The 14,738-nt window shown below is 38.7% G+C and overlaps 1 protein-coding gene across 4 annotated transcripts in view; it reads left to right on the top strand.

Annotated features, from left to right (window-relative positions):
* The window catches only part of SLC9A7 (solute carrier family 9 member A7), a 159,933-nt gene that overhangs the window by 63,884 nt on the left and 81,311 nt on the right, over window positions 1–14,738 (top strand). For all 4 annotated transcript variants that reach the window (XM_008961953.4, XM_024927282.4, XM_008961952.4 and 1 more), the window contains exon 2: window positions 12,795–12,994. In XM_008961953.4, the coding sequence (XP_008960201.3) occupies window positions 12,795–12,994 (200 nt within the window). The remainder of the gene's footprint in view (window positions 1–12,794; window positions 12,995–14,738) is intronic.

Here is a 14,738-nt window from a genome sequence, read left to right as displayed (position 1 = left end):
GTCTTACATCAGTTCAGTTCTCACTTTGAGAGATACTTATTGGAAAAGTATGGAACACTAGTACTGGAAAAGGATCGCACATGCGATCTCTAGATTCATTTTCTCATTTGCTCTTTTTTTTAAAAAAAAAAACTTTATTGACATATAATTTACATATCATAAAATGCACTCATGTATACAATTTCAGTGATTTTTGGTAAAATCACAAAGTTGTGTGACCATGATAATTCAGTTTCAGAATATCTTAATCATCCCAATAGGATCCTTCATGCCTTAGCCCCTGGCCACCACGAATCTACTTTCCATCTCTGTAGATATACCTGTCCTAGACACTTCATAGAAATGGAATTATACAATATGTGGCATTTTTGTGACTGGCTTTCACTGAGCATGTATGCTTAGTGTAATATCTTTTAGGTTCATCCATGTTGTAGCATGTATCAAGTTCATTCCTTTTTCTACTGTATGGATAGACCACATTTTGTTTATCCATTCATCAGTTGATGGACATTTGAGTTGTTTTCATTTTTTTGCTGTTATGAATAATGCTAGTATGAACATTTGTCTGCAAATCTTTGTGTGGACATCTGTTTTCAATTCTAGTCTAGGGTAGAGTGTAAATTGCTGAGTTGTATGGTAAGTTTGTTTTTAACTTTTTAAGAAACTGCAAACTGTTTTCCAAAGTGGCTGCACAATTATACATTCCCACCAGCAGCGTATGAGGGTTAGGTTTGCCACCTGCTCTCCAACATATGTTAGTATCTGTATTTCTGATAATTGCCATTCTAGTGGGCATGAAATGGTATTTCATTATGGTTTTAATCTGCATTTCCTGAATGATCTATAATGTTGACCATCTTTTCGTGTGCTTATTAGTCATTCATAATTTCTTTTGGTGAAATGTCTATTCTAATCTTTTGCCCATTTTAAAATTGAATTATCTTATTATGGAGTTATATATTTATATATCCTAAATACAAGTTCTTTATCAAATATGTGTCTGCAGTTTTTTCCTCGTCATTTTCTTAATAATGTCTTTTTTTCTCTCTTTTTTTAAGAGACAGGTTCTTGCTCTGTCACACAGGCTGGAGTGCAGTGGTGTGATCATAGCTCATTGTTACCTCAAACTTCTGGGCTCAAGTGGTCCTCCCACCTCAGTCTTCTTTTTTTTTTAATTTTGACTTTTATTTTAGATACAGAAGATACATGTGTAGGTTTGTTACATGAGTATATTGCACCCAGGTAGTGAGCATAGTACACAATAGGTAGTTTTTCAACCCGCTCCCCATCTTTCCACCCAAGTAGTCCATCATATCTATTATTCTCATGTTTATGTCTGTATGTGTTCAGCGTTTATTTCCCACTTATAAGTGAGAAAATGTGGTATCTGTTTTTCTGTTCCTGCCTTAATTCGCTTAGGATAATGGCCTCCAGCTCCATCCACGTTGCAATTTTTTTGTAGAGATGAGGTCTCACTGTGTTGCCCAGGCCGGTCTTGAACTCCTGGCCTCAAGTGATCCTCCCACCTTGGCTTCCCAAATAATGTCTTTTGAAGCACAAAAGTTTTGAATTTTGATAAAATTTAAATTATCAATTTTTTATTTTATTATTTGTGCTTTTCGTATCATATCAGTGAAAAATTTACCTAACCTAGGAACTCACAGATTTTTTCCCCTAGGCTTTTTTTTCCTAAAGGTTGTATAATTTTAACCTCATAGATTTAGGTCTTTGACCCATTTTGAATTAATTTTTATATATATAGTATTAATTTTTATATATAGTATGAGGTCAGAGTCTAAGTTCATCTTTATGCATGTAGATATCCAATTGTCCCAGCACCATTTGTTGAAAAGATTGTCCTTTCCTCAATTGAATTGCATTGTCATCTTTATCGAAAATCAATTAACCATAAACACACCATTTTATTTTTGGACTCTCAGTTTTGCTCCATTGAGCTATGTGTCTATCCTTATACCACTACCACACTATCTTTGTAGTGAGTTTCGAAATGTGGAAGTGAAATTCACCCAGCTTTGTTATTTTTCAAGGTAATTTGCGATCTTCTGGTGCTTTTGCATTTCCATGTATGTTTTAGGCTCAGCTTGTCAATTTCTGCCAAAAAATTTGCTGGAATTTTGATAGGAATTGCATTAAGTCTGTAGAGCAATATGGGGAGCATTGTCATGTTAGCTATATTGAGTCTTCTAATTTATGAATATGGGATGTTTCTCCATTTATTTGGGTCATTTCATTTTTCTCAGCAGTGTTTTGTAATTTTCAGTGTATAAATCTTACATTTTGGTCATTCATTTTTCACAGAACGAGTATTTGTACAATTTGGATTTTTTCATACAACTGGCACTTAGAAAATTCTGGTGAGGTGGGAATCCAGAGCTTGGAGAAGTATGGCTTCTCAGTGGTCATAATAAAAGGGGCCTGAGACCAATGGGCAGAAGCTACAGGGAGACAAACTTTGACTCTGTTTAGAGAGCCAGTGTTGTCCTGCTGCAAAAAGGATAGACCTGGAAGATGGTGAGCCCCCTCACTGTCTGTATTTAAACAAGAGCTGTATAATATCATGGTAAGAAGCTTAGAGACCATTCGTTCTCATTTCTGAGCATGCATTGAAATCAGATATGGAACTTCTTTAAATCAAAATACCTCAAACACCCCCTAAACCTACAGGATGAGAAGTTACAGGAGAGACTCTAGACACCTGTACTTTAATTGGTTCCCCAAGATGACTCTGAATACCACAGTATAAGACCTGTCTGCTGTTGAACAGAGTGTTTTATAAATGTGATGGATAATTGGGCTTGTATTGTCCCTTCCAACATTGGCATTTTGTAGTGGCATGAGATCTGGATAAAATGAGTGTGGGGCAACTGTAGACATGCCTTAGGTATATAGGAAACACAAGCAGAGGGATTTTCCTTGGACAAGCAGGCAGGACCTGTGGTTCTGTTTGTGGTGGGCTTCATATCTCATTCGGATGGTTCAGTGCCAATGCTGAATCTCAAGCAATTCTGAAAAAAATCTTCCTAATGGTGCCATGCAGGTCATCTGATTTTAAGTGACCTGAATGCATTAGAGAAATTGAGCAATAAAATCAGTGGCTTGTGTCTCACACTTCAGGTTTAGCCCATTATATGGCAGATACTTATTTCCCATTTTAATGGGAATTTTTAATAGTAAGGTTGCTAGCTCCATGAAACCTGTCTTCCTTGCAGTCTTTTAATTCTTATTAAAAGAAAACTGATAGAGTAAGGTTGCTTACTTTTTGGCCTGTTTACCAATCTACAGTGCCACAAAGATTGATGATGATACATTATATGATGATACTGTTTTATTACTATCATTATGTGTTTTGCTAAATCCCTGGGAGAGTCTTCTAAATAAATCAGCATTTATACAAGGACAATTATGCCTACCCTTGAAATTTTCCTCTGGTGAAAACCCTATATAACTGTAAAATTGCTGTAGAAGTGCTCATTTTACAGGCACCTGGGAAGCTGCTAGAGGGACAAATAAGGAAGTTATGGTGTCCTGTGCCTTTGCTGGACAGGACAACTTCAAAAACAGCGAGTTCTGTAGCTACTTTTCTAGAGATATTTTTTTCTATTTTGCTCCAGCCCACATATCACTTGTCTTCCTAACCTCCATCCCCAATATGCACTATTTTTATAGCAAGAGATGATGCAAAGGAAAATAACTAATTCTAAAGGGCTCATAAAAAGCAGCATTTGTACAGCTTTTGACAGTTTATAAAGGGTTTTGACATATGCATGTTCTCACTACATTCTTACAACAGCCCAATTTTAGAAATGAGCAGCAGAGAGGTACTTTGTGCTGGATTGTAGCTAGGTGGAAAGTGAAGTTACCTACCCAGGTCTTCTGTCACTGAATCTACCAAATTCTTCTCCATTATGCTTCCTCATTACTACCAGACAAAATAAATATATCAGGAAAAGTTGGTAAATAGCAACAAATAATGCCTTAGAATTAATTTGCTACAATATACAAAAGCAAACATTTTCAGTAAATTTTTGCTTCTTATACATTTATAAAACATGGCAAGATAACAAGCATGTAGGAATTCTGTTATTCATGCTCATGGGAGGACTTCTGGAATGACTGTGTGAGAGCTCAATGAATCTTCTTCCCAAAACACAGCAATAAAATTGGACAAAGTTGTCAAAAATAACTATTTAGTCTCTGGAAATTGATGAAAGGTCAATTAAATTGAGGAACATTTATTAAAGAAAATCTACTGAATCTTGGTAAGAATAGTAGGTGTCTATGGCATTTAAGATTGCTCCCATCCCTGCCAGATCCATGTTCTGGATGATTTATCACAGGCAGGTGGAATAGACTGCAGTGACCACCAGCTCCCATTTCTCCCACCAGCTCCAGAAATAAACCATTGTGTTTATGGTCAGTTGATTTTCAGCAAAGGTACCAAGAGAATTCACTGGAGAAAAGACCGTATTTTTAACAAATGGTGCTGGAGCAATTAGATACCCGTATGCAAAAGGATGAATTTGGACCTTAACCTGACACCATACACACTAAGTTAACTCAGATTGTATCAGAGATCTAAATGTAAGCATCAAGGCTATAAAACACTTAAAAACATAAGAAATATTCATAACTTTGGGTTAGACAAGTGTTTTTTAGATATGATACCAGAGCCACAAGCAATAAAATAAAATTGATAAATTAGATTTAATCTATCAGAGTAAAAAAATTTTGCTCTGCCAAAGACAATGTCAAGAGGCTGAACAGACAAGCTACAGTCTGGTAGAAAATATTTGCAAATCATATATCTGACAAAGGACTTGTATCTAGAATATATAAGGAACCCAAAATGTATAAGGGAACCCAGAATATGTAAGGAACCCATAAGAAAACAACCCAGTTTTTAAAATGGGCAAATAACTTGAAGAAACATTTCTCTGAAGAGGGTATTAGGATTGCCAATAAGTACACAAAAAGATATTCAACATCATTAGCCATTAGGGAAATGCAAATTTAAAGTATGGTGAAATACCACTACACACCTATTACAATAGAATGGCTAAAATGAGAGATATTGGCAATACCAAATGTTGATGAGGATGTGGAGCAACTAGAACCCTCATATGATGCTGTAGGGGACAGTGGTTAAAAAATGGTATAGTTGGGCATTTGGGTTGGTTCCAAGTCTTTGCTATTGTAAATAGTGCTGCAGTAAACATACGTGTGCATGTGTCCTTATGGTAGAATGATTTATAATCCTTTGGGTATATACCCAGTAATGGGATTGCTGGGTCAAATGGTATTTCTTTGATAGAATGGATAAAGAAAATGTGGCACATATATACAATGGAATACTATGCAGCTATAAAAAAGAATGAGTTCATGTCCTTTGCAAGGACATGGATGAAGCTGGAAGCCATCATTCTCAGCAGACTAACACAGGAACAGAAAACCAAATACCGCATGTTCTCATTCGTAAGTGGGAGTTGAACAATGAGAACACATGGACAGAAGGAGGGGAACATCACACACCAGGGCCTGTCAGGGGGTAGGGGGAAAGGGGAGGGAGAGCATTAAGACAAATATCTAATGCATGCGGGGCTTAACACCTAGATGATGTGTTGATAGGTGCAGCAAGCCACCATGGCACATGTATACCTATGTAACAAACCTGCACGTTCTGCACATGTATCCCAGAACTTAAACAAAAAAAAAAGAACTGAAAAAAAAAGGCATAATTACTTTGAGAAATGGCTTGCAGTTTCTCATAAAGTTAAAGATATGCTGCACATATGACCGAGCAGTCCCACTCTGGGTATTTACCTTAGAGAAATGAAAACATGTTCATATAAAAACTTATTCATGGGTGTTCATGGCAGCTTTATTTGTGCCAGCCAAAAGCTGGAAAGAAGCCAGATATCCCTCAGTAGGTGAGTGTTTATACAATGGAATACAACTTAGCAGTAAAATGAGATGAAGTGTTAATTCACACAATACTTGGATGAACCTCAAAGGTGTTATGCTGAGTGAGAGAAGCCAGTCTCAAAAGGTTACATACTGCATGGTTCCATGTATTTAACCTTGCAAAGACAAAACTGTATTAATGGAAAAAACAAAACAAAACAAAACAAAAAACAGTGGTTGCTGGGGTTAATATGTAGGATGAAGGTATCAGTGTGAAGAGATAGTACAAGAGAGTTTTGGGGGAGTGGTAGAACTATTTGGTATCCTTGTTGCAGTGGTGCTTACATGAATCTATATGTGTGTTAAAATTCATAGAACTGTACACCAAAAGAAAAAATAATTCATTGTATAACAATAAAGCAAAAAAAGTTTTTAAGACAACATCAGAGAAATTTTAAAAAAGAAAGGAAAAATATAGGTCATAGATTTGGGGAAAATATTTTCAAATTGTATTTTCAATAAGGGACTTCTATCCAGAAAACAAAAAGTTTGGGTTTTTTTTTTACGATTCAATAAGACAACCTGAGTTAAAATATGGCAAGAGATTTGAATGATGAGACATTTCACCAAAGAAGATATACAATGGCCTATAAGCACATAAAAAGATGCTCAGCATCTTTAGGCATTAGGGAAATGCACATTAAAACTACAATGAGATACCTCTGAACATTCTCTAAAACAGGTATGATCATAAGACAATAACAAGTGCTGCTGTGCCCGTAAACAAACTATAACTCTTTTTTTTTTTTTTTGAGGCGGAGTTTCGCTCTTGTTGCCCAGGCTAGAGTGCAATGGCACGATCTTGGCTCACCGCAACCTCCACCTCCCAGGTTCAAGCGATTCTCCTGCCTCAGCCTCCCGAGTAGCTGGGATTACAGGCATGTGCCACAACGTCCAGCTAATTTTGTATTTTTAGTAGAGATGGGGTTTCTCCATGTTGGTCAGGCTGGTCTTGAGCTCCTGATCTCAGGTGATCTGCCCGCCTCGGCCTCCCAAAGTGCTGGGATTACAGGTGTGAGCCACTGCGCCCGGCCAACAAACTGTAACTCTCATGTGTTGCTGGCGAGAATGTAAAACAATACATTTTCCCAATGTAGTTTGGCAGTTTCTAAAATATTAAACATAGATTTATCATATGACACAGCAGTTCCACTCCTAGGTATCTACTCTAGGGAAATGAAAACATGTCCACAGACTTGTATGCAAATGTTCATAGCAGCGTTATTCACATTAACAAAAAAGGGAAACAACTCAAATATTTATTGATTAGTTAATGGACAAATAAAATATGATACACTGGTACAGTGGAATACTATTTGGCAATAAAAAGGAATGAAGTACTGATACATGCCTCCAACATAGATAAACCTTGAAAACACACTAAGTGAAAGAAGCCAGACACAAGAGGCTACATATTGTATGACACCATTTATATTAAAAGTCCAGAAATGGCAAATCTATAGTACAGAAGGTAGATTAGTAGTTGCCTGGGAATTGGAGTAGGAAGCAGGAAGTGACTGCAGATGGAAATGTTTCAAAATCAGATTGCAGTGATGATTGTGCAACTCTGTGAATATACTAAAAATCATTGAATAGTATACTCTAAAATGGGTGAATCTTATGGTATGTAAATTGTACCTTAATAAAATTGCTTTTTAGTTTCACCACATATTCAAAACAAGGAACAAAAATATTTTGAATGAATTCTCCTTGAAACTAATATATCAACGAATAACACAGCTGCATAAGTAGCAGAACAAGTAGAACAAGGTATTGAAAGGGCTGTAATATTCATTCTCAAAATCCAAGTCATGTAAATTACCCCCAAACCTGAAAAGTCATTGTCAACTGCTGGAATCCATTGGATTCTCTTTATTCATTGAATTAGAAATAGTTATCACCATCTTCAAACACTGTGTAACTGGATGCAAAATGAGATACTTTCTTTTCTTGGAATTTCAGATGAAGCTTTAAAACTCATAACAACCCCTACTGTGCTGTAAAAAACTCCACAGTGGTGGCCACACTGATCAGGTGATCATCTACCCTCAGTACCTTACATAAGAAAAAATGAGGTCTCACTAAAGAACAGTGCACCCACGTACCTGTTCTCCTCCGTAACAAAGGCTTATTAACATAGACATTTAAATATTGTAGCTGATGGATGGCTGTCTAGAATTAAACCTCACCATGTCCACTTGTTCAGCTCTCCTCCCAACAGCCTCAGCCACAAAAGGAAAACTGGCACCAGACCAATGGGAGCTGGTTTCTTTAATGAACCCGTGGGATTTTTAAACCACACGTTGCTCTCATGATTATATTCCTTCATCATACTACCAAGTTTTGGATAAGCACATACATAAACTATATATATGCAAGTACAGTTGTGAAGTGAGTTTTTTTCATATCCACAAGTTGAAACAGTCTCGAATTTTTGCCCCTTTGGAGTTTACCATCTTGTTTTAAGCCACATCAAATGTCAAAGGAATTTCATCCATATTTGCTTTCTGTAAAAGTTCAAAACAATTCTTTCATTAGTAATGTACCTATGAAATCAGTGATTGTCTCTTTATCAGCTGACATTTTATGTGCTATTTTCCCTGGCCCAAACACACAGTAGGTTATTTCTCTTTGTGATCTAGAACACTAGGCTGTTAATCTGGTCAAATCATTAGTGCTTCTGTTGCTCTCCATCATTTTTTATGAATACTGAACTTTCTGAAGCTTTCAAAAAAAAATCTAGTGCATGTTTTAATTCCTTGTAGCTATGATCACTTCACAGTTCCCTGTCAGGATGTCTCCGAGATCCAGCAGATGAAAATATGCTGTTCATGTTTTCTCCAAGTCTTTATCATTTTCTCACCTAATTACCTTCCTGCAGTTCTAATATCCTATTCTCTCTTCAACTGGAAAACGCCAAATATGAACTTAATATCATGCCATGGAATATAGTGGTAATAAATATGAATCAAAAATGTCTGGGGAGGTACCCAAACTCTACCTTGAGTTAGTGGTGTACCCTGTGGCTTGGTATATTTTTGGTCAAAACTGTCAGGATGGTGTTAACCTTACATCTCTGCTGTGGTGTTTTGTGTTGCCATATTTTAACCACAAGGGGGCAGCATCACCACCTTCGCTGTCTCCCTTCCATCTTTAATATGAGCGCATTGGGCCCAGGGTAGAGAAGAAAAGGTTTTACAACTTTAAAAAGCAATATTCGTCATCTGGTGATGATTGTAAATATGATAGTGATGATTACTGGAAGAGAGTTGAAGAATGTTTCCTGTAATTGAGGAATTTGTCTACAAATATAAACCCTCTCTTGTTAGAGTAGTATTCATGAGGACCTTTGCTAGTATGCTTCAGTCTTTCCATTAGCTCTGCTAATAATGAGGTTAGAAAAGTCAAGAAACAATGAGTTACATGAAGCAGGTTCTGATTTTTAGGAGAAAGATAGTCTGTAAATGACTTATTTTGGCTTCCTGATGACAATTTAAGTTAAATCATGTTCCAAATAGCTGCCTCCAGATGCTGCAGATCATCCTGTATTATGATGAGTGTTGAAGGGCTAGAGTCGTCTTTGCCATGTAAAACTTCGTCAGAAAATAACTGTCTAACCAGGGAGTGAAATAAGACTAAAAAGCATCACAGAGTTCCATCTAGAGTGGAGAGAGAGCCCCCCAGAGCCCTGAACAGCTCCACTGCCACCAATCTCATTACCGTCACACCTGCAAAGGGGCCACTGCTGCCACAGCTGGCCCCAGTCACCATTACTGTGACCGCCAACATGAGCAGTGAGGCTGAGACACTTGGCATGACACCATGGGCAGAGGCAGAGGGAGTGGCAGCCTGCAAACAGGACAAGAAGGTTATCCCAGTGAAAGTTTGGGAACAGTAAGATGGTTCAGTGTAAGAAATATATATGGTTTCATCCACAGGAATGACACTGGGTGAGATGTATTTGTATGCCAGATTGTCATAAAGAAGAATAACCCCCAGGAAACACCCTGGCAGTACAGGGGATGGAGAAGCTGTGGAGTTCGATGTTGAAGGAGAAAACGGTACACAGGCAGCAAAGATTGCAGGCCCTGGTGGAGTTCCAGTGCCAGGCAGTACAGATGCAGTAGACTGAAGCCATTATAGATGTTGTCTGCATCATGGGGGTCTTCCACACGGTCACCAGCACAATTACCAGAACAATGAGAATGGGGAAAAGAAGGATTGGAGAGTTCCCTTCAACGTCAGGCCTTACAGCACACAGAAGATGCCTCCTCCCTTGCAGAGACCCTATGATTCTTGACCAGAGTGTTCTAACCCTCCTGTGCAGAGACAAGTGATGGAGGGTGGTGACAACCAGGGTGAAGGAGAAGAGGTAGGTCAGTGAGACAGATTACGTATTGGGGTTACAGACCACGAATCTCCAGGGCCCCTCCTCACCTAGAACAGTAATGAACACCCAAGGCCAGCAGCCATGTCATTGTAGGCACCCCCCAACTTCAGTTACCAGCACAGACACCCAGAAAACCCTGAACCACAAGATGGCAAAGAGACTGACAGCTAGGAAGTCCGTTGCCAAGGCTGAGCAGAGCAGGACAGAGTAAATGCCAGCCAACCATTTCTAGTGTCATCTGGTTTGTCATCCTACAGGAATAAATTAATATAAATTCCAGCAATAAGACCTGAACAAAAGATTGGTTCTGAAGACCTTAAGTGACTGCTTTTGGCCCATTTACCAGACAGCTAGCACTATCTGAGTTATGGAGCTTTCATTACTTTTCCCTACAGACATCTCTTTTTGGTAATGATAAATATGTTTTTTTAAATATGTTTTTTAAAAGGTCTGGGGCCAGGCATGGTGGCTCACGCCTGTAATCCCAGCACTTTGGGAGGCCGAGGTGGGTGGATCACCAGAGGTCAATAGTTCGAGACCAGCCTAGCTAACATGGTGAAACCCCGTCTCTACTAAAAATACAAAAATTAGCCGGGTGTGATAGCACATGCCTGTAGTCCCAGCTACTCGGGAGGCTGAGGCAGGAGAATTGCTTGAACCTGGGAGGCGGAGGTTGCAGCAAGCCGAGATTGCACCACTGCACTCCAGCCTGGGTGACAAAGTGAGACTCTGTCTCAAAAAACAAATAAAATAAAATAAAAGGTCTGTTTTTTCTTATATGCCTTTAAAGGTTTTCAAATTGTTTCGTATCTGGTCAGATTGAGATTATTAAGAAACTCATTTTTAAGTTGTAAAAAAAATCAAGTTGTTTTATTACAAGTCAACAAACTGCAAGTATCTGTTAATATGGGTCTATAATAATTATAATAACACAACACAGATGCAGATTTTGGCTCAAAGAACTATATTTTTCTAGATTTTATATTTTATTTGCTATTCAACAATGTCTTGTGAGTTCTTATATATCTTGGTGATAAGAGACATTATAGAACATTACACATGGAAGACAGTAAACATCGTTCTTTTTCTCATGCAACTTTCTCCATTAATGGCAAAATGAGATGAGGAAGTAAATATATCATTCTGTCTTTTAATATTGCCAGCAAAGAACTGAATTTAGAGAGAAGTCTGAAATTTTCCTTCTAGAGAATTATAGAAAGTGTCTGATAGTGATTTATGGCTGGTTTTTTGTTTTTGTTTTTGTTTTTTAATCTTTCACTCACTTTTACTTGGGCATGTCTGACTCGTGTTCAGGTCCAGGGAGCCACACTCCTTCCTTATTCACTGAATTGAATGCTTATACATGATCTTGCTGTTTTTATTTTTCCTAATGGGAGAGCCCTACTAAGAAGGGTATGAGACTTACATACTTGTAGCTGATGATCTTAGCCATCTCATAGCTACAGCCCCAAGAAGCCAGCTCTCCAGCCCCTGAATCCTGACTCCTCAAATGTACACTGCAGTGTTTCACTTCCCAAGGGGTGTAATTACCTTCTCCATGATACCAGTGTTTCAAATGACCTAAGCAAAAGAATTTCTTTTTTCTCCCCTTTCCTCTGATGCGTGGCAAAGCAAGTTACATTTATAGCAACTAGAAATTCCAGTGGCCTGGTCCTTGCTGGCACATGGCAACAGGACTGGCTTGAGGGATGCTGCTGAGTGAAATGAAAGAGCTCAGCAGTTCTGCTTTGTGCTGTCCTGGCCAGAAAAATCTTTGCTGCTTGTCATCCCATCTTCCTCCACTAGAAGCCTGAGAAATGAGACATGCTCAGGTGTTAAAAGTGGTCACAGGGCTGGCTGGATGTGGTGGCTCACACCTGTAATCCCAGCACTTTGGGAAGCTGAAGCCAGCAGATCACTTGAGGTCAGGAGTTCGAGAGCAGCCTGGCCAACATAGTGAAACCTTGTCTCTACTAAAAATACAAAAAAAAAAAAAAATAGCCAGGTGTAGTGGTGGGTGCCTGTAGTCCCAGCTACTTGGGAGGCTGAGGCAGGAGAATTGCTTGAACCTGGGAAGCGGAGGTTGCAGTGAGCCCAGATCACGCCACTGCACTCCAGCCTGGGTGAGAGAGCGAGACTCCACTCAAAAAACAAAAAAGTGCTCACAGTGTCATAATACCACTGAAGGTACTGTCCCACCTTGTCCTCCTGGTGGCCGAGCAACTTAAATCGGACCAGAATAGATGGATGCTTAACCCTTTCAATCCTGAAGGCCCATGCAGTTTCTCCTAAAATACATACCCCATGCCCAGTTTCTAAGATTACTGCTGCATTTCTTAGTTGTTGAAAGTCAACTATGCCATTATTTCCACACTTTCTCTATCCTTCCTCAGGCCTGATGAGTTTTTTTCCACTCTTTCAGGGCTCATCGTTGGGGTGATCCTGAGGTATGGTACCCCTGCTACCAGTGGCCGTGACAAATCACTCAGCTGCACTCAGGAAGACAGGGCCTTCAGTACCTTATTAGTGAATGTCAGCGGAAAGTTCTTCGAATACACTCTGAAAGGAGAAATCAGTCCTGGCAAGATCAACAGCGTAGAGCAGAATGATATGCTACGGAAGGTGAGCTGGGGACACTCAGCCATCCTTGTCCTGACATGGTTGTTGATTCCCTGACTTGTCTTGACCTTGTGGAGAGAAATCCTTCCAAACTCCTGGATTATCCGTAACATTCCTGGCTCTCTGTTTTGTTACAAAGCTTTTTGGTCCATGATAAGGAGAAGGAAGAACCAGATCTTCAACTTGAGCCTTTCAGCTGGTGACCTTTGTGGGTCTGTTAGCATCTGTAGCTGAAATGGGCCACTGATTGTGCAATGGATTTGTACGTCCCCACTCAGCTCATTTATCCAGCCACCATCTCCTCTTTGCTATGTCTCTTATCCTTCCTGTGGTTTAGGGATGATATTGCTACTTTCTTAAAATAAGATTGATTTCACTTTTAGCTTAATTTATTCAGTATTCAGAAGGGTAATTCTTAGTTCTTCATGGTTCTTTTGCTATATCCTACAAATATTTGAGTGCTTACTCTTATCAGTGATTGATGCCAGAGGCTTAATGAATCTTCAGGGGAAGAAGAAGATCTTGTTGTCTTAGAATTTGAGTCCAAGCATTTTCATTTAATGTTGGGGTAGCAACATAGTCCACATGAAAAAGCATTATACATCTTGCATGGGTAATTTCCAGGATAAGCAAGAGATCTGTATCAATTGATGTATACTCCATTACCTTATAGACCAGGGTTTATCAGAAGGAAGCCTTCTGTATAGCGGTCTTGGGAGATCCAGGTTGTGGGGAGCCCATTTTAATACAGCACAAGGCTAAGGTATGTGAAGGCTGACAGTGAAAGGCAGAGTGTAGCCTGTGCTCCAGAAATTAAATTATTGTTGTTTTTGGAATCTACTCTAATCCTTAAGGAAAATTATTCTCCACCTGGAGCATTAAACATGACCATCTTTTCTGTGTCCCTAATGGCAGCACTCTTTGCTCTCAACTCTTCATAAGAAAGCATGGGGTTTTCATAAACATTCTGAAATTCAGCACAGCTGAGAATGAAATCCAATGTAAATACCACACTTAATGGCTGTTTGGAAATGGCAGCTTGAGCCCTTCATATTGGATAAGATGGGGGAAAAGGGAAATGATACCAACACATTTCCATCTTTCAGGTCATAATAGAAGATGAAGCTGACTTTTGCTCTCTTATCTTTAGAAACCTGTTTATTTAAATCCCCTCTGTTTAAAATTTTGCTGCACAAAGCAAAGGTGGGAGAACAAACAAGGCCAGGATGATTGTTGCTAGTTGAGGGAAAAGAGACGTGTTGACATAGCTTGGTTGATAAGAGCATTGGACTGAGTGTCAGAAAACCCTTGTGCTAGTTTGTACATTATTGGGTTTGGTGGCATCCAGCAATTTTCACTGCCTTTGGGCCCAGTGTCCTCATATTGGGTAGGTACTGTCCAAGGCTCCTTCTCATTCTGACATTCCCTGCTTTGCAGAACACTCTTATCTTTAACAAGAAGAGAGAATAAAGCATCATTTGAAAGAACCTACTTTTATTAGGCTGATTAACACCTCCAGTTTCTAAACAAATAAGTTAACATTTAATAACTAGAATGAAGGTTTAAAAATAATTGAAACACAAGCCAAATAATCTACCAGCGTGAACAAATTCTTTAAAAAGATTAGCATGTTTATAGCATGCTTAATTTTTTTCTGGATATGATAAAACTTTGTTCTCTAAAAGTTTCAGAGTAATTTGATTAATTTCCCTGTATCAAACCTACAAGAAATTTCAGTTCCTTTAAA

This window comes from Pan paniscus, chromosome X, assembly GCF_029289425.2.
Source record: "Pan paniscus chromosome X, NHGRI_mPanPan1-v2.0_pri, whole genome shotgun sequence".
NCBI lineage: Eukaryota > Metazoa > Chordata > Mammalia > Primates > Hominidae > Pan > Pan paniscus.
Note: the sequence above shows the minus strand (reverse complement) of the source record. Positions and strands in the feature narration are given on the sequence as shown.